Source organism: Pan troglodytes, chromosome 13 (genome assembly GCF_028858775.2).
Source record: "Pan troglodytes isolate AG18354 chromosome 13, NHGRI_mPanTro3-v2.0_pri, whole genome shotgun sequence".
Classification (NCBI taxonomy): domain Eukaryota; kingdom Metazoa; phylum Chordata; class Mammalia; order Primates; family Hominidae; genus Pan; species Pan troglodytes.
Genome location: NC_072411.2, coordinates 65652079 through 65673514, shown reverse-complemented (window position 1 = coordinate 65673514; position 21436 = coordinate 65652079). Strand labels below are relative to the sequence as shown.

The following is a 21436-nucleotide window of genomic DNA, read 5'->3' as shown; positions in this document are numbered from 1 at the left end:
AGGAGTCATAAACAAGAACTTCAGCCATACATGAGGTCTCTAGAAACAGTATATGAGGTCAGAAGAAAATTTTACGGTTTAATTTCGCATTTAAAATTTTCTATCCCCAAAGGTCAGTACAATACCAAATCTAGTTCTGTTCATTCTGGGACTCTGTCAATGCTAGTTAGAAAGACAAGGCTTCTGTGAGTTGGAAAGAAACCTGGAAAACCTCTAGGCAGCAATATCCCTGAAACAGGTTTGTGGAGGAAGCTGTAAGTGCTTGAGCTGGAAGAGCAAGACTGCCTGGTTTCGAATCCTGGCTCCTACGCGTATTAGCTGTGTGACTTGGCCTAGTTACTTAATCTCTTGCTACTTTAGTTTATTTATTTGAAAGATGGAAATAATATAGGACGTTGAGGAATAAAAGATTATAAATATGTAAAGCACTTAGAACATTTCCTGGCCCGTAGAAAGTGGAACAAAAGTTAGCTATTGTTATTATTCCCCTTATACACATCTAACTATAGAGAACTTAATACTTCATAACTATAATTGTTTGGGGAAATTATTACTATGTTATTTTTATTTTTTATTATTTTTGAGATTGGGTCTCATTCTGTTGCTCAGGCTGGAGTGCAGTGGTCCACTCATGGCTCACTGCGGCCTCCAGTTCCCAGGCTCAAGCAATCCTCCCATCTCAGCCTCCCCAGTAGCTGGGACCATAGGTGCACAGGACCACACCTGGCGAATTTTAAAAGGTTTTTTTTTTGGTAGCTATGTTGCTCAGACTGGTCTCCAACTTCTGGGCTCCAGCAATCCTCCTGTCTTGGCTTCCCTAAGTGCTTGGATTACAGGCATGAGCCACCCAACCTGGCCTAGGAAAATTATTTTTAGGAAAAATAACACAGTAAGTTATTGTCAGGATTAGGAAAGGAATCTAAATCTTTTAATCATAAATTAGTAGTGAAAGGATCAGAGAGCGTTTTGTATTATGCTTCTGAAATCTACCCGCCTGTAACTTCTCATTATTTCTCTTTAGGTCTTTCTCCTAGAACACCAAAGAGGAACTCCTTCTCGCATAGTTCCTAGAAAGTAACATAGTGTGCTTGTGGCTTTTCTTACATTATCTCATTTAATCCTCTGAACAATCTTTCAAGGAAGTTGTTGTTATCTCCACATTCCATGCACCTGGAATCCCTGCACAAATAACCCTGAGGCTACTTCCAGTGCCCATGCAGGGATCTCCAGGTCTCTCCCCGCAGGTTTGGAAAGTGACCTCAATGTATGTACTCCTAGAACCAAGGTGAAGCCAAGTGCCAGCTGGTTGAAAGTCGGGGGATAGCAGAGAACAGATGGAACCTTGTTCTAAAGCACACATGTTAAGCCTTTATGCTATGGGATGGTAGAGAGTGAGAGCAAAAGAACTGGCAATAGGTTAGCCTCTCCCATTCTGGAAGAGCTCTGATGACCCAGGAGTTAGAAATTCCATATTTGAACCCAAGCTTTCCAGGTGTAATCCTCAAGATAGGGAGATAAGCATATTTTATTAAACATTTTTTGCCAAGTGTATAACTTTTAAAATACTTTATTACTTTTTAAATACCTTAAATATATTTTTTATTTTTATATATTTTTTGAGATGGAGTTTTGCTCTTCTTGCCTAGGCTGGAATGTAATGGCACAATCTCAGTTCACTGCAATCTCTGCCTCCTGAATTGAAGTGATTCTCCTGCCTTAGCCTCCCAAGTAGCTGGGATTACAGGCACGCGCCACCATGCCTGGCTAAGTTCTGTATTTTTAGTAGAGACGCGGTTTCACCGTGTTGATCAGGCTGGTCTCGAACACCTGACCTCAGGTGATCCACCCACTTCGGCCTCCCAAAGTGCTGGGATTACAGGTGTGAGTCACTGCGCCCAGCCTACCTTAAATATTTAGACATATGTATGTGTTAGAGTCTGCATGATACATATAGCACCGAGTTTTTGTAGATATTCTTATCACTGGAGATATAGCTGCGAAGAAAATAAATTACCTTCCCTGTTCTAATGATATGGATTCCTGGTCTCAAAGAGATTAGTCTAGTAGGGGATACATTTGAAGCAGGAATATAAAATGCAGTGTAAAAATACATAAAAACAAAATGCAGTATAAGTACAAAGTGATATGGAAAATGGTGGAAAGGGAGGGAAGGGACCAAAGTCTCAGATAGCTTCCTAGAAGAAAGGGGAGAGGACAAGGGGAGGGAAAAAGAGGAGAGAAGTGGGAGGGGAGCTGGAGGAGAACGCTCAAGCTAAGAGTAGGGTATGTTAACCTGAAATAGCTTATCTTAGGGAATCAGGTATCTTACTACCCAAACAAGGATAGTTTAGCATTCTAATTTCTAAATAAGATTTAAATGGATGATAAACTTGGAGAACAAAGTTCGCATCATCCATCAACACATTAAATGCTTTTAATTCTTAAGCCCTCCCTTTCTTTGTGCAAATACATGCTTACGTTATGTATCACATGATATGTAGTAGGCATAGATACGAAAATATTTAGAATACTAAATCCATAACAGTCTTAAGAATTAGCTAATAAAACGTTATGGGATCTTTTGATACACCAGTGAAACCAGCAGGGATTCAAATGTTGTAAAATGAGTATGAACTGCAAATTCATCCTTTTCCTAACTCAAGCTCTGCTTCCCACATAGTTGCCCTCCTAGAATAACTCTCCTGCCATTAAGAGCTCAACTCCTAAACTCAAAGGAAAAAAGTAAGACCCAAAGCTATACCACAGGCAGAATTCTCAGTCACTTAATCATTTCTTTTGTTATGAAATAGGAAGATTATAATAGGATAGCAATGTATTTGTGTTTAGGGCTGAGAGGAGTATGATGAAGACGAAACCTGTTTAATATTGTAAATACATTTTCCAATCTTTAATAGTTCTAAATGAAATGGGATTTTTTTTAATTGAGGGAGAGATAATAAAAAGTTGTTTCAGGCAGTAGTCATTTCTTTCCATATAGATTTATGTATTTATTCAAAAGCTATGTCTTCCTGAAAACTGAAAGTCTTATTAAATATTTTAGCAATGACTGACAATCATCATTCCCCCCACTTTTTTGTGTACAAATCCTTGCTAAATCTGGGAATGCAGTTGTCAGTTAGGCCTGTGTTTCAAGGGTGGCTCTTTCTTGTCATATATAGCAATAGAAAGGTTGTCCACTGTGGCTTGCAGGTGGTGATTTTCTCATGGTGGCGATGAGTTTGCCTTGATCTTTCCACATTGCCTTTCACCTTGACCCTCCTTTTGGCCAGGGTTTGCACCTGCCTGGTGTTGGGGACTCAATCAATACATATGGAATAGGACATGAACATAGGTCTACTGACTGGCTCATAGGAAGACAGAAGTGCTAACTGACTCCTAAACATGTCTTCAGAAAAACGAAAGGAGATCCAGAAAACAAATGGATTCTACCTGCCCTTTAGCTCCTTCCTACCCATCTCAAACAAAGAAGTGCGTCTTTCTGCTGGGTGCAGTGGCTCATGCCTGAAATCCTAGCACTTTGGGAGGCTGAGGTGGGAGGATTGCTTGTGTCTAGGAGATTGAGACCAATCTGGGCAATATCATGACACCTCGTTTCTACAAAAAATAAAAAAAATTGCTAGGCATGGGTAGCATGTGCCTGTCTGTATTCCTGGCTACTTGGGAGGCTGAGGTGAGAGGATTGCCTGAGACCAGGAGGTTGAGGTTGCCGTGAGCCAAGATTATACCACTGCACTGGACTGGATGATAGAGCAAGACCCTGTCAAAAAAAAAAAGAAAGAAAAAAAGAAGTGCCCCTTTCTTCACCCTATGTTGGTCTGAAACATACATCCTCTTGATGCCATCTCTGTTTTTTCTTGAGGAATCTGTTCCATCAATTCTCACCCATGCCTCATTCATACAGTATTGTGTCTTTTATTTATCCCTTTCCACTATTTCTTTCCCCTCAGCCTAGAGCAAGGATTGGTAGACTTCCTGGCAAGGGATAGATGGTAAATATTTCTAGATATGTGGGCCATATGGTCTCTGCCACAACTATTCATCTCTACTTGTAGCTAAAAAGTAACCATAGATAATACATAAACAAATGGGTGTGGCTGTGTTCCAATACAACTTTATTTACAGAAGATATCACACTGGATTTGGCCTGCTAGATTTGACATAGTTTACTGACTATGGATAATGATCAGATTTTCCCCATATCCATTAAAAAAATCCCCCGCTCCATCTTTGCTCCTTAACCTACAGCCCATCTTTCTTAAGATGGTTATCAATGAGGAAAATCCTCTAATGCTTGCCATCTCACTTTCTCACAACCCCTTTCCTCCATCACCAACTCACCATGACGTCTGATCCCACCTTGCATTGATATTGCTCTCCCACAAATCAGCTCTAGTCTGTTCATTGCCTGTTTTCTTTCCTAATCATACTTGACTTCTCTGATGTATGTGCTACAATTAAACACTCTGTCTGAAAATCCTCACTTGTCTTTTCCAACAGCGTGTTCTCTACTTTATTTTTTCTCTTTGTACTCTGTAAATGCCTTTCCAATCCTCATTTCCTACTCCTTAAAATTTGTATAACCGAAGAGTTTTATTCTTATCTCATTCTACACACTTTCTCTCTACTCTGTCTTCCATTACCATAGTTTCAATGGATTCCCATATGCTTAAGACTCCCAAACCTCCTTGTAAAGCTTGGACTTCTCTTCCATCTTTCCAGCAGCCAACCCATTGCTTGTACAAGCTAAAACTCTTCCAGTAGTTCTCCAAGGAGAGACAAATTGTAGCAATTTGGGGGCACATGTTCCAGGTTGCAACTTTAGCTCTGGGCTGGCCTTAAGAAAGTTCCTTAGATTCAGGGAAGCTGCTTCATCATATATAAAGGGTAATAAAAATCCCTCCCTGGGCTTTTTGAGGATTAAATGCAGTATCCACCACAATCTCTTTGTTAGCCAATGGACAGATATCTCACAAATTTTTTTTTTTTTATTTTTTCAGTGATTTCCTTTAAATGCCCCCTTTCCTTTCCTCCATTCCTCCAAATATAATTGGTTAGCCCATCCTTTTGACTCTACCTCTGAAATCTTTTGTGGATTTTTTTCCTTCCTCTTGCTTAAGTTTAGACCCTGCTTATTTGTCCCCTCGAATTTGTCCTGTATATCTTTATTATTGATACATTGCTTAAGAACAAATCAGAGCAGCACTTTATGTTGGCAGTAGGATAAAGTCCAAACAGTCAAGTCCCTTTGCAATCTGAATTCAAGCTTCGTATGTACCTCTATGCGGTCCCCCCATGCATAGACATATACTTCTGTCCTATCTTCTAACAATATCAGACCACTCTGCTTCCAGAACCTGTCATGCATACTTGGCTTCATCGTGCTTTTGACCAACTTTTGTCAAAGGCAGGAAACCTCTTCTCTCTCTATTCTAAATGATGAAGTTCTATTCAGTGTCCAAGATATACCTCAACTATTAGCTCCTCTGTATAGCCACCTCTCTCTATTAGATTTGGAACTGAGTGGGTTTTTTTGCTAAATTTCCCCTAAAGATAGATTGCAAACTCCATCAGAGCCAGAATGTATATTCCCTAGCACTATGGGCAAGATTCTCACATAATAGTAGGCGTTTGGATTTATTAGAGCATGATCACCATTTGTCATTTTTTAAACTGTGTAGCCAACTGATCCTATTTGTTTTTTCTAGTGAGGGTAAAAGCTATCAAGATTCAGAGAGTCGAGGGCAGTGTGTTTGTATTCTAATTTTGAGACTTACAATATATTTTCTCTGTAACTTATATTCTCATAATTGATAAACTACTTGACAGCAGGGAGAAAGCAGGGAAGAGAAGAAGGGAACTCACTGGCCCACATGCTAAAGCCAAAGGTGAGCAATGGGGGATAGTAAGCCTTAAACAGTGGAAGGTCTAGGAAAAGAAGTTGAATGCTCAGGTTTCACTTTGGCTTGTCTGTTTGCTTGTTTGTTTGTTTCATGGAAATATATGGAAGGGTGTTTGCTTAATCTTTTTTAGTTCAGGAATATGGCAAGTGATGAAACTGGTAACGGGTAAGAATGGTAAGGCTGATACTTGGTATTGTAGGTCCTTCACAGTGTGAAGGATTAATAAGCTCTAATTCATTTTGAGAAGAAACTTGAGTATATTACTTCTCTGTATCTTTTGGCGGATGTCTGCATGATAGGGCCAAAAGCTCAAGCATAAAAACCCACTTCGTCCAAAAGTCTTACTTGATTAACATGCTCCCCATTACCGTTACCATTTTATTATGCCCAGTTGACCCATCCCTTGATTTATATGATCATATGTGTTATGCATTGTTTGTTCTCTGCACTAGAATCTGTTTCATGCATATATCCATCCTCCCTAGCTTGTGTTTCTCAAGTTAGAAATTAAAACTGCAAATTAAGTTGCAAATTCTGCCAACTCTCTATATAACCCATGGTTAAATCCTGATGAAATAGCTGTTAACTAGTTGTTACTAGAAAGGGGTTCTGATCCAGACCCCAAGATAGGGTTCTTGGATGTCACGAAAGAAAGAATTCTGGGCGAGTCCATAGAGTAAAGTGGAAGCAAGTTTATTAAGAAGCAAAGGAATAAAAGAATGGCTACTCCAAAGGCACAGCAGGAGTATAAGCTGTTCAATTGAGTATACTTATAGTCATTTCTTGATCGTATGCTAAACAAAGGGTGTATTATTCATGAGTTTTCTGGGAAAGGGTGGGCAGTTTCTGGAACTGAGGGTTCCTCCCCTTTTTAGACCATATAGGGTAATTTCCTGACGTTGGCAAGGCATTTGTAAACTGCCATGGCACTGGTGGGAGTGTCTCTTAGCATTCTAATGTATTATAATTAGCGTAGAATGAGCAGTGAGGATGACCAGAGGTCACTTTCGTCACTATCTCGGTTTTAGTGGGTTTGGCTGGCTTCTTTACCGCAACCTGTTTTATCAGCCAGGTCTTTATGACCTGTATCTTGTGCTGACCTCGTATCTCATCTTGTGACTAAGAATGCCTAACCTCCTGGGAATGCAGCCCAGTAGGTCTCAGCCTTACTTTACCCAGCCCTTATTCAAGATGAAGTTGCTCTAGTTCAGACACCTCTGACATAGATACTTAGTTTCTGACTAAAATTCATAACTAAAACTAAATTTATCATTATGGAAAGTTATTTTTAAAACCCACCAAAATGATTTTTATATGGTTATTATTATTATTTGACATCTGTGGTCTCTTTTGTAATAAAAGCAAACATAGAAAGCATACATTCTCTTTCATAAAACATTCATACCTGACATGATTCATAAATAAAGTTGTTTAAGGTTGTAAGAAGTCAAAAGGCAATGAACCCTCTTAGTTTTTTGTTTATTTGTTTTTTAATAGTCTAGCTGTGAGTAACTTAACGATGCAGGATATAGGTTTTGTAGTAGTTTTATCCGCTGTTTTTTTCTTTTGTGATTCTTAATACAAATTTATTCAAAGCTTAAACAGGAAGACATTTTGATCTGAAAGCTATACCAACTCACAAGGGAATGAGTTTGGTTTCTTCTCTACTTTGTAATTCAAAGAAGTGCATTCCAAAAAATCAGATGAAACAAGTCATTAATTTGACAGTCTTGGTTCTCATGGCCCTATTGATTCAGAAAGCTGAAAACAGTTATGGAGGCTTATTGGCTTCAATTAGGAGTCGTGAAGCTTGTGAGGTTAGAAGAAAGAAAGGTTGCATTGGAAGAGGAATCATTCAGTAACAGAATCCTTCTTAACATTTTGTCATGAATGGGTATAAATTCTTGGTCTCTTGTTATTTTTTGTACTTTTTCATTTATTGATTCTCTTTATGGATTCATTTCAGAATGACCAGAGTCTCATTTCAAAACTGATTGTGTCATCTTTTGGGTTGCTTTTAGTAAGCAAAAGATATTTATGTTACCATGTGAGAGGTTTCATTTCATTACTACAAGCTGAAGAGCTTTGGATAAGACTGATTTAGTTGTCCTCCAAAACAATAAAAATGTTCAATTTCTTCTGTGTAATCATTATATATATATATATATGCCTCGAGATATATTCTATTAATGGAATAATCAACATACTTTCTATAGATAATATACTTATTTTAGCAGATGCATCATCTTGCATGGAAAAACTCTTGTCCTCAGAGGTATATAACAGTGGGTTTTTTTCTCCCTTATCAATAAGAAGCCTAGCTAACTCTCTTGACCACCCTTAGTGCATATAAATAATATATAACCACAATATTGTCCTTTAATGTTAAGAGCTTAGTAAATAGTGCTGCAAAAAAGGAACAATCAGGGAGGAAAATGATATTCACATTTTTAACAACAATATCTAATAAAGCAATATAATGTTATTTATATCTGCTATTATGAAAAATTGACATTTCTTTAGATGTTTCTTTCAGAATGTCCTTTTTTTAATGTTTTAGCTTAGTGATAGAAATGCCATTTTTCCTCTTAATGATAAGAATATATTTATATCTGGGATACATTTTCATGTATAATCCAATGACTGCAAGACTTTTTTCTGAAGTATAGGAATACTGATGAAGAAAGACTTGATAGCTAATATCAATTATCAGTCATAAAATTCTTGGTTACCATTTGTTAACAAGTCCTAAGTTGAAAAACCTCTTGACTAAGTGGGCACTAGCCTAAAATTTGCTGTACAATGAATATAATCCAGCTCTAATAGAAGATAACTGTATTTCCAAGTATATTTAAAATAGAAAAAAAGAGATTATTGCAATAAATCTAACATCAAAGCAACCAATTCATGGAGCTTAATTATGACACTACTAAATGTGAAAATCTATTCAGCGCTAGGAACACTTTTCACATTACATTCACGCTAAAGATTGGCTGTTAAGAGCTCATTACTGGTATTTTTCTAAAGAGTGGTTTATTAAACACAGTTACCTAATAAGCATCTTTGGTGGTGCAAATTGCTGAAAACAGTAATGAGTCTGATTAGACTTCATTTCAATTACGACAGCTTGTCTAGGAAAAAAAAAAAATATATATATATATATATATGTATGTATATATAATCTTTCCTTGATGCTTTGGAATCCAGCTACAAGACACTGCAGAGTTTAAAACAGAAAAAGCCACCTCTGTATTTCCTTTCCACAGCTCACTAATGAAGAGAGAATTGTCCAAGTCATCATCCAATTTACACACTGGAAAACTGGATGGAAAAAGTGGAGTCACAATCATGTTTGCTTAAAAACAGCAAAGGCTGCCTTGACTAATATGTCTAAATAAGGTCACCTTTTGTGTCTCTCTTTTTTTTTTTTTCTCTTCTTCTTAGGAATATAAAGCTATAAATGGGTAGAGACTTAAAAATGATTCATTCCTATTTGGTTTGTGGAGGTTATTCTCTAGATTAATAGGCTCACCTTTCAATTATGTTTTATCCATGGATCTTCTACTTAAAATTATAACAATACAGGGAGCTATTGCACCATGCATGCTAATTATCAGACTAATTTTTAAAATACATATATTAGGTGGGAAAAAATAAAAGAAACAAAGCTTTACGAATGTGCACTAATATTTCAGAAAGCATAAGGGAATGTTCATTAGATGCCAAACTTGATTTTGATATTTTTAAAAAGTGTGTTATTTAGCTGTATTTAACAGGTAACCTCATATCAAATCATGCCTGAATATTAGTACTCAAATAGAAAAAAAAAAAAAACTGTTAATGTAAAAAGCCTTTAAGTGATTAAGCTGTCATTGCTGTCATTTGGGTATTCTAGTAACATTTTAATGCTTCTGGAAGCTATGGCCAGGGATGCAATCCAATATTTTATGCTACATTTTTGAATAGATATTTTTAGGGCATATTATTTGAAATTGAGCTAGATAAAATAATTTCTAAAGTAAAATACGAAAACAATGGCTGGGTGTAGAAGCACTAAATAAACAGAGGGCACAATACAACATCCTCACCAGAAAAATCTTCACAAGTTAGCTAAGTGATCATATAATGGCCAGAAGATTGAAAGTAAAATATAAACAAAATTACAGTACTCTTAGTAGGCATTCTGGTGCTTTTAAAAAGATTTGCTTAAAAGGATACTGGTTCTAGGTATGTCAGTTCAAAAATTAGGAATTTACTTTTAGACCTATGACTCACCATTAATTCTATTAATTGTCCATTCTATTTTAAAAGGAGAACAGTATTGCATAGAAAACACAAACATAATTCTATAGTAATAATAGGGGTGCATTAATTATTTGCTTTTCCTGTAAACCTAGACCTTCCCAAAAATGGGTATTCAATTAAGGAAATCAGCATTCATCATATATTTTGAGATCACGAATAAGATATGGAGTTTTATAAGTGCAGAATTTCTTTAAGGTTTTTGACTTGGCTTAAGCCACAAATAATAAATATGTAGCCAAAGAAAACCTTAAATAATACTTAGTTTTGATAAAAATATGTGCATAAGTTAGTTAAATAATTTAGAATGTTCTTTGGTTTCTTGGATTATCTATAATAAAGCTAGTAAAGCATAGATCATTTTTAGGATAAAAACAGTTTTTAAAAATCTTTCTTCTGTCACTCTTTCCCTTATATTCTCTATAGCCTTTCCACGACTGCAGTCATAAGCTTACATATGCACATATCGGTACCCAGATTTGAATTTTTGTGTAGCCTACCTATATTATTTTATGGTTTTAGGCAGAGTTGGGTTTTCGTGTTGCTTAGGGAATTTGTGTGCTATGAAGAGGCACATGATTTAAAGAGGTAGCAGGGAGAATTTGACTTACTCTTTTAATATAAACAAGTAAAACTAGCACACTTAAAATGAAATTTCTTTTAAATTATCTGGTAGTTCAAAAATGTGGCTGAGCTGAGTGCGGTGGCTAATGCCTGTAATTCCAGCACTTTGGGAGGCCTAGGTGGGTGGATCACTTGAGTCCAGCAATTTGAGACCAGCCTGGGCAACATGGTGAAACCCCATCTCTACCAAAAAATACACAATAATTAGCCGGGCATGGTAGCGTGAGCCTGTAGTCCCAGCTACTCTGCAGGCTGAAGCTGGAGGATCACTTGAGCCTGAGAGGTGGAGTTTGTAGTGAGCCAAGATCGTGCCACCATGCTTCAGCCTGGGTGACAGAGTGAGACCCTGTCTCAAATAATAATAATAATAAAATAAATAATAAAAATGTGGCTGAAAAATATCCCCCTGTCTTCTAAAATTATTAGCAAACACTGCTACTTACCCATTACTAAAGAGGCCAGTAAAATAGTCATAATCATCAATAAGAAGTATAAAATTTTACAATAGTTTAGACCATCTGGAAGTAACAACATCTTTATGCCTTTAACTCCACCAAAAACAATATTGAGAGCAACTTTATTATTATTAATTTTTTTGAGACAGTCTTACCGTGTCGCCGAGGCTGGAGTGCAGTGACATGATCTCAACTCACTGCAGCCATCATCTCCCCAGTTCAAGCTATTCTTGTGCCTCAGCGTCCCCAGTAGCATTACAGGCATTAACCACCACACCCAGCTAATTTTTGTAAAGAGCAACTTTAATTTTAGTTGCTATGTTAGAGACAAAGTAAGCCCTGTTTATTTACAACAGAAGAGAATTGAATTGGAATTAATTGGAGAACCATGAGCAAAAGAAGAGGAATCTGTATGTTTTTCATGTGATTAATACACACAGGACTGGATCAGCCATTTATTGAATTCAGCCAAAGCCTAAACTTTTTTTTAACATAATGGCATTTTGCATCATAACAGTAGATGAAATTGTACAGAGATGGGATCTCAAGAAACAATTTCTTTACTTGCAGTCTCTCCTCCTGTTTCCCATGGATTAGGTTGTTGGGCACCCTCTCCAGGAAAGGAAATGCCACTTCCTTTGAAGATGCTGATATCCTCTCCTGTTTCTGCTCATTATGCAGCATTCTTTGTTTTTACAAATGAAAGAGCCAACCGCGCTAATGACCGGACCGTCGTTCACACTGCACCTTAACAATGTTCAGTCTATCTGGAAATCAGAGGATCCCAATTATAGGTGGTGCTCAGGTCTATTTCACCAGGTCTATTTCACTAGAAGGGGGCAGGGTGGGGAAAATGAAGAGGTGAGGAAACTACTGCTGTTGCTAAGAGCTTCTCACTTTTAATCCTAGGCTGTGCTGGTTGTATTCTAAATCAGTTTATCTTCTTACAACGTCTTATTTGGAAAAAAACAACACGTAACCTACCAAAACTCATTTCATATGTAGCTTTTTCCACTACCTTCATATCAAAGTTATTTTCTTCGGGCTGGACTAAATTATACACAGGTCCCAGGAGTGAAGGACACTGAATTAATGCACTATGTCACCCAGCCCTGACTATAGAATTTTTTTTCAAAGTCCAAGACACTATTTTGCTATTGCCTTAAAAATTAATGCACGAATTGCCAAAAAGAGAAAAATGCATAAATAACCTAAACAAATTTTGTCTGGGCTTTGCATACTTTAGAGTCACCTAAAGCAAAGTTTTTAAGGAGAATGGTTGAACAGTTTTACCCTCAACATGTGAATAACATTCTTACTCTTTTGTCTAATTATATGAGACAGTGCTCAATCTTAAATAAGCAGACTTATATATCTATTTTGTCTTATGTAAACTGTCTTTTAGAGTATGGTTCCAGAGGAACACAGAGAAGTAGATGAATGCAAATTTCATTTTAAGCAAGGTTGTGGGGTTTGGAAGATTTCTTAATTTGTTTATTGACCCTTTTCAGCTTGGTGTGTTGGGCAAAACATGAATAGAGTTCAGTTTAAATATAACTAAATTGGGCTTTGCATTTAGATAGTTGAAATGGAACACACACACACACACACACAAATATTTACACAGAGTTGTATGTGCACCTACTGGTTAGTATACCATTTTAGGATTATGATTGATTAAATATACTAGCCATGTCATAATTCAAGGTTGGTATCATGCCAGATGTTTCTTAAACAAAAATGCAAATATATTTTGTACGGCAAAACAGTACTTTGACAATCAACTGGAATAACCTCAGACTTTTAGGATGATGATAATTATTATCTCTGCAAAATACTTTAAAAAATAAAGATTCAAAACACTCAGAAAATGCATAATACTTTTGGCATTTAGTACTCTGTTTATGGATCAATCATACAGGCTGGATGCTATGAATATAGCATGGGGCTCTCAGGTTGTGTTAACCCCATTTATCCCTGCATGCTACAGCTCACCTGTTATTTACACACATAAGAGGGTTGATACTGCAGAACAAGGGTAGTGCTCTGTTGTGACACAGAACATACATATTCATTAGCCACTGCAGTCCCTATGGACATACGTGGTATGTCCTGATGATCTGGGGGGAAGGGTAGATGGCCTTAATGGATTGAAAAATGTATACGGAAAAAGGAAAGAGAGGGCATAAGAAATGAAAGGCTGTAAAGTAATAACTTTAAAGGTTAACTACAAAGTGCTATTTAAACTGATTATAAATTGTCTAAAATTCACAGAGGTAGCATAAACAAAATAACAGTTTTTAAATATGGGAAAATCAGCCCTTTTACCTCAGACTCTTTCCCTTACAATAGTTAATGACACCTGACACTTACGAAGATTCAGAGTGTGAATTATTTGTATATTTTAAATTGCATGTACACACATCCTCATGTATCCTTCTGAATAACTTACCATAGAATATACACAGTTTTGTACACTTTTTTAACTTGGTTTTAGATTATTATTCAAAAATTTTACACAGAAACATTTAAAAAACCCACCCCCACACAGAAATCATAGATCTAAGTTATAATTTTAAACTATGTGGATTTGTGTGTGAGCATGATAATATGTTCACTTGTATACTTTAAGTATAGGAAATTTTAAGGGAAAAATTACTTGTTTGAATTATGATCATGATTTCCTGGGTTGATTTAAATGATATGGTTTCTGTCCTGATCATATAGTGAATCTAGGCTCAGTGGTCTAAAAATGATATTTCTTTCATCACTGTAATTTGCTTTGCATAATGCTTATGCATTCATTCTCATAAATGCAAGCCATTTTATTGCATATTAAAAATAATGACCAATCAGACCCGTGCACATCAAGTTTTATCCACCACATGAAATTTTGGCAAAAATAGTCACCGTTACACTTGGTCATATTTGTTGGGTGAATATTTTCTTGCTATGGATACAATTTAATGCATTGTAGAGAACCCAATTCAGATCATAAGCTACCTACAAGTTTAGTTTAAACACAGAGTATATATTAATACCATCCTAGTCCAAGTCATGGTGCCTGTAACATTAAATACAGGCTTTTATGAAGCCCAAAATAAAGACATTTAGACAACAAGATCTGTTGCTTACCTGCATACCATCTACCCAACAACTTTCTGTAGGAAATAAGAAGCATAACTTTGGAGTAGCTTAAATAACCTTATAAAAGTTGTACTAATGCTCGTGTATTCAACTAATAGGAGATGCTTCACTCACTGTTAAATTAAGCTTTGGTTTGTGGTATCAAACATACAGCACATTAGGAATGGTGAAAATGGATAGGAAAATAGCAAAAAATAATATCTGACAAATTAGAGCAAAAGGGGGAACACTGAAACAGCATCTGAGACCAGTTTTTTAAGATACCATTCATTATTCATCATTCCACACTGTTGTACTAATGACACTGTATCAATAAGAAAGTTATCAATTATTTCCCACGTGTTGTGTTGTAAGAGGGTAGGGAGGTTCTCTTATCATAAAAAAAAGTATTTGGAAAATGTTTTTAACTTTTAGAGCTGAATACTTTCTAGATTTCAAGAAAAGGTACGTAAGTTAAGAAACTGGAGTTGAAGCTCTAAAGTGGAGTCCTAAATTTAAATGCCTGTGTGACCTGGTAGATACCATGAAAATACCTGACATTGTCAGGGGGTAGGAGCACCATGACAAAGTGGAAAGGGTAGGATACACCCCAAGGAGAGAGCTGGTCCCCAGAATCGGACAGCTGTTGCCAGGCACGAATGAAGTGTTGTAAGATCTTGTCTGAAAAATGGGAAATATGGAAATACAGATTTTTTTTTTTGAGACGGATCTTTTAAAACATAAAGTCGAGTGATTTTTAAAGCCCTGTGCTGGCCAAACCAAACACAGTTGCAGGGTATATGTTACCCTCAGGCTGTCAGATTGCAATTTCTCTGTAAGAGGGTGAGGTATCTGAACTATATTTACTAAGACCCATTTAGCCAGAAATGCCTTCATAATTGTTTAAAAAAAAAAAGCATTGTTTTATGCAAATACAATGGAATGGGTTGAGAAGGCTGCTGCAAAATGTATTGTAATTTGGAGTCTTGAGGTGTGAAAATATGATTTAAAGAGAAAAAATTATTTGACAGTATTGTTATATAATTAGAATATCTTATTTTGAAACTGCAGGTTTTAAAATGAGTTTTAACTAGTCTTCAACCTCTAAGTACTTTATTTCTTAGTTTTAATCTATAAAATGTTGAGTCACAGGAAACATCAAAAATAAATAAAATACTTTGAAAACATTTGAAAATGTTGACACCTTTTTGATTAAAGAGATTATGCTCTTTGTTTTGCTCAGAATGAGAGAATTTCTATATCTTTCTTGGAACCAACAGTCCCACTGGAAAATTTCATTTACAGTTGCTGTCCTGAGGTTGAAGGAAAACTGACTTATAAATTCTGGGAGTGATGTTACTTTTTTTCTGTCTAGCCAGTGTTGTTTTGTTTTGTCTTTAATGCACCCCTGGCCTTTTCAAAATAAAAGAATACTAAGAAATGTTTGTGTAGCAGTTCACAGTTGGGAAATAGTTTCACAAAATATTATTCAGGTAATCTTAATAGCAATACAGTAAGGTTAAATAATACCATTATTGTCCACATATCACAGCTGAGTGAGTATGATGTGCTTAAGTAACTTAACCAAGATTAGAACAAATAAGTGATGATGTAAGCAATGCTGCCAGTGGTCTTATTCTACAGGCTGGAATTTTCACCATGAAACAAAATTCTAGAACCTTCTTTATGTTCCTTCAGTCCCTTTCTATCCCAACAATCTATCAATGGCTCCAAATAAAATACTATGTTATGCAAAATAGTATCCAATCCTATAAGACATCATTATAAGTGAAACATCAATCGAAAAGTGAGGATGTCTGGAATGGTTAGGTCATTTTAAAGTTCTGTTAATCTCTAAAATCAAAGAGTCTAATTTTGGAGAATTTAGACTGTGAAATTGTGAAAAAGAGAGTTGAAAAGGTTTCATCACCTTATAGAAAATGGATCCTCCTTTTTAGCATTGAACCACAATGCTTTGTACATAGTTCATCTTTTATTGACTAAATTTAAAATTTGACAGCCCCTCTGTTACACTGAGCTTATAAAATCTTCTAATTTTGGTCCTCTAAAGATGGAACAAAATTAGGTAAAAATGATACGTAATTTCAGTGCTTCTTCCCCACTTTTTTCCCTTTCTGTTACTTGTAGATTTTATGCCATATTTTAAAGCCAAGAATGATCGGGGAATGGGCTGAAGAAATTTCCAGATCAAATGAGTTAGTACTAGTAATACTAGATAATGCTGTGTTGGCCTCTTGGCTTATGAGGATGAGTAGACAAGGCTGCATTAGTCTCCTCAAACATTTCATCTGGTCATCACTCCCATTGAAGAATGATAATAAGTAGATATTGCACAGGGCCAGTTTGCAGTGCCAGGAGGTGTACAATCCTTCTCTCAGAAGGTTCTTCACTGCATAGACCTGTATTTTTAGCCAATGAATTTTCTACTTTCTACTGGAAATTTTGAACGCTCTGTATGTTAGTTCTGCCATTTCCAACCCAAGAGATGATAAATCTGTTGCATCAGAAAGAAGAGGCTGTAAAGTATTATAATTACTTTACAGTATTTACCCCAGTAGTGATTGTTTTTCAGAGAAACCTTTGCTAATATTATATTAATTTTTTTAATGTTAAAAAATAATGAAAGGTTCAGAGGTGCAATATCTCAAAGAAATGTAATAGGTGTAGTAATGTTGTCGTGCAGGCCTGTGTGAGTGCTACGCATCTGTTTTAGAGCAGGCAAACCTGCCATGCCTGCAGGTGTTTGCCTCAGGTCCCTGCCCTTAGGAAGTCTGAGAAAACCTACAAATGAAGGCAGAGCCCCTAGCAGCCAAAATTACCCTATGGGAACATTGTAAAAGGGAGTAACTATTTTAGACCTGATGAACTGTTGAATAGTACACGTATATAAGGAGTGGGTTGGGTAGTGAGTGCCTCACATTGATATTTCTATGAATATATGCTAAAAACAGATTCTAGAAGACCTAACCTTTTATTTCCAATTTTCCTCTCATTTTGAAAGTTGCTTTTATACCCTTCATTTTTCTATATTACTGTTTAAAATTTTATAGCTGTGGCAGAACTTCAGAGGATGCTATAGTTGTTTTGTTTCGAAACTAGTTAAAGAGCAAAATGGAAAAAGTAAAGCAACAAGGCAGTAACTGGTTAGTAATTAAACCTAAGTTATCAAATGGTCAGTAATGGTAAGAATGGCAAATGTTATCCGTACTATCCAGTTATATAGGAAATATGGATTTGTTCATTTATATATACATGGAGTCATCCCATAACAATAAAATAAGAACAATGCTCAGATGTTTTACTCTAGTACCTGTCATTCCTATGTAACACTTAAATTATCTTAAAAGCAATTTTCTATTAGATTGTGTATTTTCAAAAAACACGTTGCATGATGAAATTTGCCAGCTGTATTAAGATTTTTCTGATCCTTTCAAAAGTAAAAATTGATGTTTTGCAACAATTCTTCAATTATCTTTAAAAACTATTTTTCTTACTTTCCACTGTTTTCTGAATTTTTACTGTACCTATTTAAACTATTTCCAAACAACAGTAGGAGTTATTGTTCTAAAGTCATGCTTCTAATAATGTTAAAATAGTATTGTTTCTGAGATCCATCTCCATGTTCTGAAGAGAAACCATATAAAAGCTGTTTTTAAAACTCATCCCATTATTTGAGTGCCAAGTTAAGTGACACAGGTGTATTGCTTCTGACTCACACATAATTGCAATACAATCAAACAAAGCAGGATGTTTTTGTTGTTCAGAAAACATTTAGCTCTGTGGTTTTGTTCCATTTCATATCAGAAATAGCACCACCAATAAACACAATAACAATAACAACAAAAAAATAAATTTGGTTACCAATTTCCAGTTAGTGTTAAAATTCAAGGAACCAACAAAAAGGCTCTGTACTTCGAAGGCCAAGACAATCTCCTGAACACTGATTTCCTCAGCTCCTGCTAATATCAAGAATTAGTTTGTGGTTAGATTAACTTATGCTTTTAAATAACATTACTGATTTTAAAGAACTGGATAAATTCTCGTTTCAGGGGATATGAACAAGTCCATTCCCTTGTATTTAAACAAAATACAATTTTGCCTTTTGCAGCTCGCAAAGGTTGTTGTTATTTACTATGCATCAATAAGTAAACTTTCAATTATCTTGTAAGCACATCCAAAAATAGCATGACAATCAAAAGGCAATGGTGTATCCAGTAATTGTTCCAAATAGATAATTTTGATAAATATGATCTTTGCTTAATTTCAGGTGAAAAAGAAATCCTACGAAATTTAGTTTTGCTAGAGTTAAACCATGCAAAAATACCCTATGAAATGGACACTATTTAAACTGTATACTACTGTATTTTACAGTGATTATAACTTATTAAGATCATTTTTTCATCTCTTGTATGAATAATACATTTACAAGAAAACATTACTTAAGCTAATACAGGTGGAGGGTTCCCACCTCCTGTGTTTTTTTAAAAAAATAAGCAGTTTCATTTGAGTTAAAAAGTATATTTCTTTATAATGTTTGTTATGTATGTTTATTAACTTATGCTAACAATGGCTTAGCTCAGCGAACTGAAAGAAAGCCGTCCTTTAACTTATGTGTGCGTATGTATGTGTGTGTGTTGTGCTAAATTCCATTGCCTGTACTTCTAAATTATTTGTTGAGCCCTTTAAGACTTTTTTTTCATGTTTTTCTGTATCAAACTAATCACATTTATACTCACAGCATATGTGTGTTCTTATTTTCTCTACTCTGTATTTTGATAATATTTTAAAGAAAAGAACCATAATAGAAATTCCCTAGAAATAATTTACAGGACTAATGAATTTGTAGGTCTCTTAGACAGTTCTACATTACAGTCACATTAATATTCTCTCCTTTTTATAAGGCTTGAAGTAAATCCCATGACACTAGAAGCATTTAGATACTGATTACTTGCGATTGGTTCCTGGTGATTTGCTCTTAATAATTTCCAGTTGAATTTAATGAAAGTATGATTCCTGAAATGCTGCTTCATTAAAATTGCAGCTTTTCCCCTTTAAGTGTGGTTTCGGTCATTTCACCCATTTTGCGGTGTGTTTTCCTCCCCCTTAAAAAGTAATGATTGAGAAAGCAGAAATAATTAAGAATACCACTTTAGTTCTCCCTGGAACTCATCCTCAGAGTTTCTCTGAGTGAAATGATGCAAGCTGCATTTCATCAGGATTTTATAATACTATTTCCCCATTCAATGAGATTATTTAATAATATATAAAGTTTTAAAACATAAATATGAATTTTGGGGGTAGTTGAGGGAAATTGAAGAAAGAATCTGTTGCATGTACAAGAGAACTGAGGTCTTTAGAATTTTTACTAATATGTATATACATATATTTAGGTTGATTAAGTTACACTGTGCAGCATTCAGACTTAATTTAACTGAGTTGTGATTTGCAAATGAATATCTACATGGATCCTTTTTAAAAATCAAAATGCAAATGAGTACAATTGCAGTAAAATATATTTGCAAATGAATCCTGTTGTTTTATTCATTTATTGTGTAATTACTGCAATCCTTCCCACCTTGTTTTCAGTATTTCTTAATCATTAAGTCGGAAGCATGACAGCAGTGCCAGCCCTGGCATGATTCTCTTTGACTAAAACCTTGTAAATTAACACAATTAGCACAGCATCATCCTGCTAATTAACTTCCAGTGTCTGGTGCAGTGGTTTTGCAAACAAGGAAGAGGGAGTCAGAAGGGAATCAACATGCCATTCTGTTACCAAACTGTGTGTTATGTTCAGTTTATCGCAGTAAGTCAGAGCCGGCCATGTCAGAAGCCAGAGTCAGGCAATGAAGAGCCACAGAGCTTGGAGGAAGAGCACAGAAGGGGGTAGAAACTGACAAAATAGACTGTAGTAATTCAGAAGGGGGTTGATGCCACAGATGCTTCATGTAGACCAGGCCTCCTCCTTATCAAGGCATCTCTGCCAGAGGGCACAAGAGAGTTTGCAAAATTCACTTTGGGTAATACAAAAAAGATGAAGGAGAGATGCTTAATATAGCTGTACCAGAATAGGAAGTGTTAAACCAAGCAGAGATTAGACTGAGATGAGCCAGCAATGGGAAAAAGGAGAACAGGGTACCAGTCCTCTTCTGTAACTAACTGTATGTGAGACCTCGAGGGTACATTATAAATCGCTTTGGGCGCTGGTTTCCTAATCTGTGAAATAAAGTAATTTCTAAAGTCTCTTTACAATTTAAAATTCAAATTATTCTGACTGCTTAGTATTTTTTTCTTAAATGAGAAAATGCTCATTTTGTAGTTTGCTACATAGTCAACTTTGCTTCACTTAGTAACCCAGCAGATGATAGAATTACCCAGACCATCTCATTATCTACTTGTACTCCTCTAGCGTATGCCCTACGTGGTTTCCTATAGAAATTGAAAGAGTTAGAATCCAGAATCTCTCTCCATTCTTATCTTCCCTTTCTCCTCAGTTTCCTTTCTCTCTCTCTCTCTCTCTTTCTCTCTCATATATAATATATATATATGAAGATGTATAAGACAGGATGTGTATAAATACACACACACACACACACACACACACACACACACACACACACACATTCTCCCCTCTTAGTACCTTGCAGGCTGCAAGGGGAGGAGGGATTATAAGACAAGGAGGGAGAACGCTAGAAGACCGACAGACAAGTGATGCTTGTTTTTTTTTTCAGAGACTCAACAACAGAACTGAGAGGCAGAAAGGAGCCAGTTGTAATTCATACCGAGTTGTAGGCTTTGTGCGATGAAAGCGATGGAGCGCTGCCTGGGAGATTGCTTTGCTGCACTCCACGAAGCAGATTTGAAACTGTCGTGGACCACTTTAGATGAGAGTTGGATTATGGAATGACCTGCTATGTCTGTGTCATATTGTTCTGCGCAGGGAGCATTATACTGTGCTAACTAGGTGTTCAGTACCAAATAAGAGAG

General features: G+C 36.0%; 1 protein-coding gene across 3 annotated transcripts in view; it reads left to right on the top strand.

Annotated features, from left to right (window-relative positions):
* FIGN (fidgetin, microtubule severing factor) overlaps nucleotides 1-21436 on the top strand; it is a 133165-nt gene that overhangs the window by 102797 nt on the left and 8932 nt on the right. Inside the window, exon 1 of one of the 3 annotated variants that reach the window (XM_009443597.5) lies at nucleotides 1-21436. This exon is cut by the window's left edge and continues 10124 nt beyond it. The exons of the other annotated variants lie outside the window; for them this stretch is intronic. Within the exon in view, the coding sequence (XP_009441872.1) occupies nucleotides 21334-21436 (103 nt within the window). The 5' untranslated portion in view covers nucleotides 1-21333. 3 annotated transcript variants of the gene reach the window in all.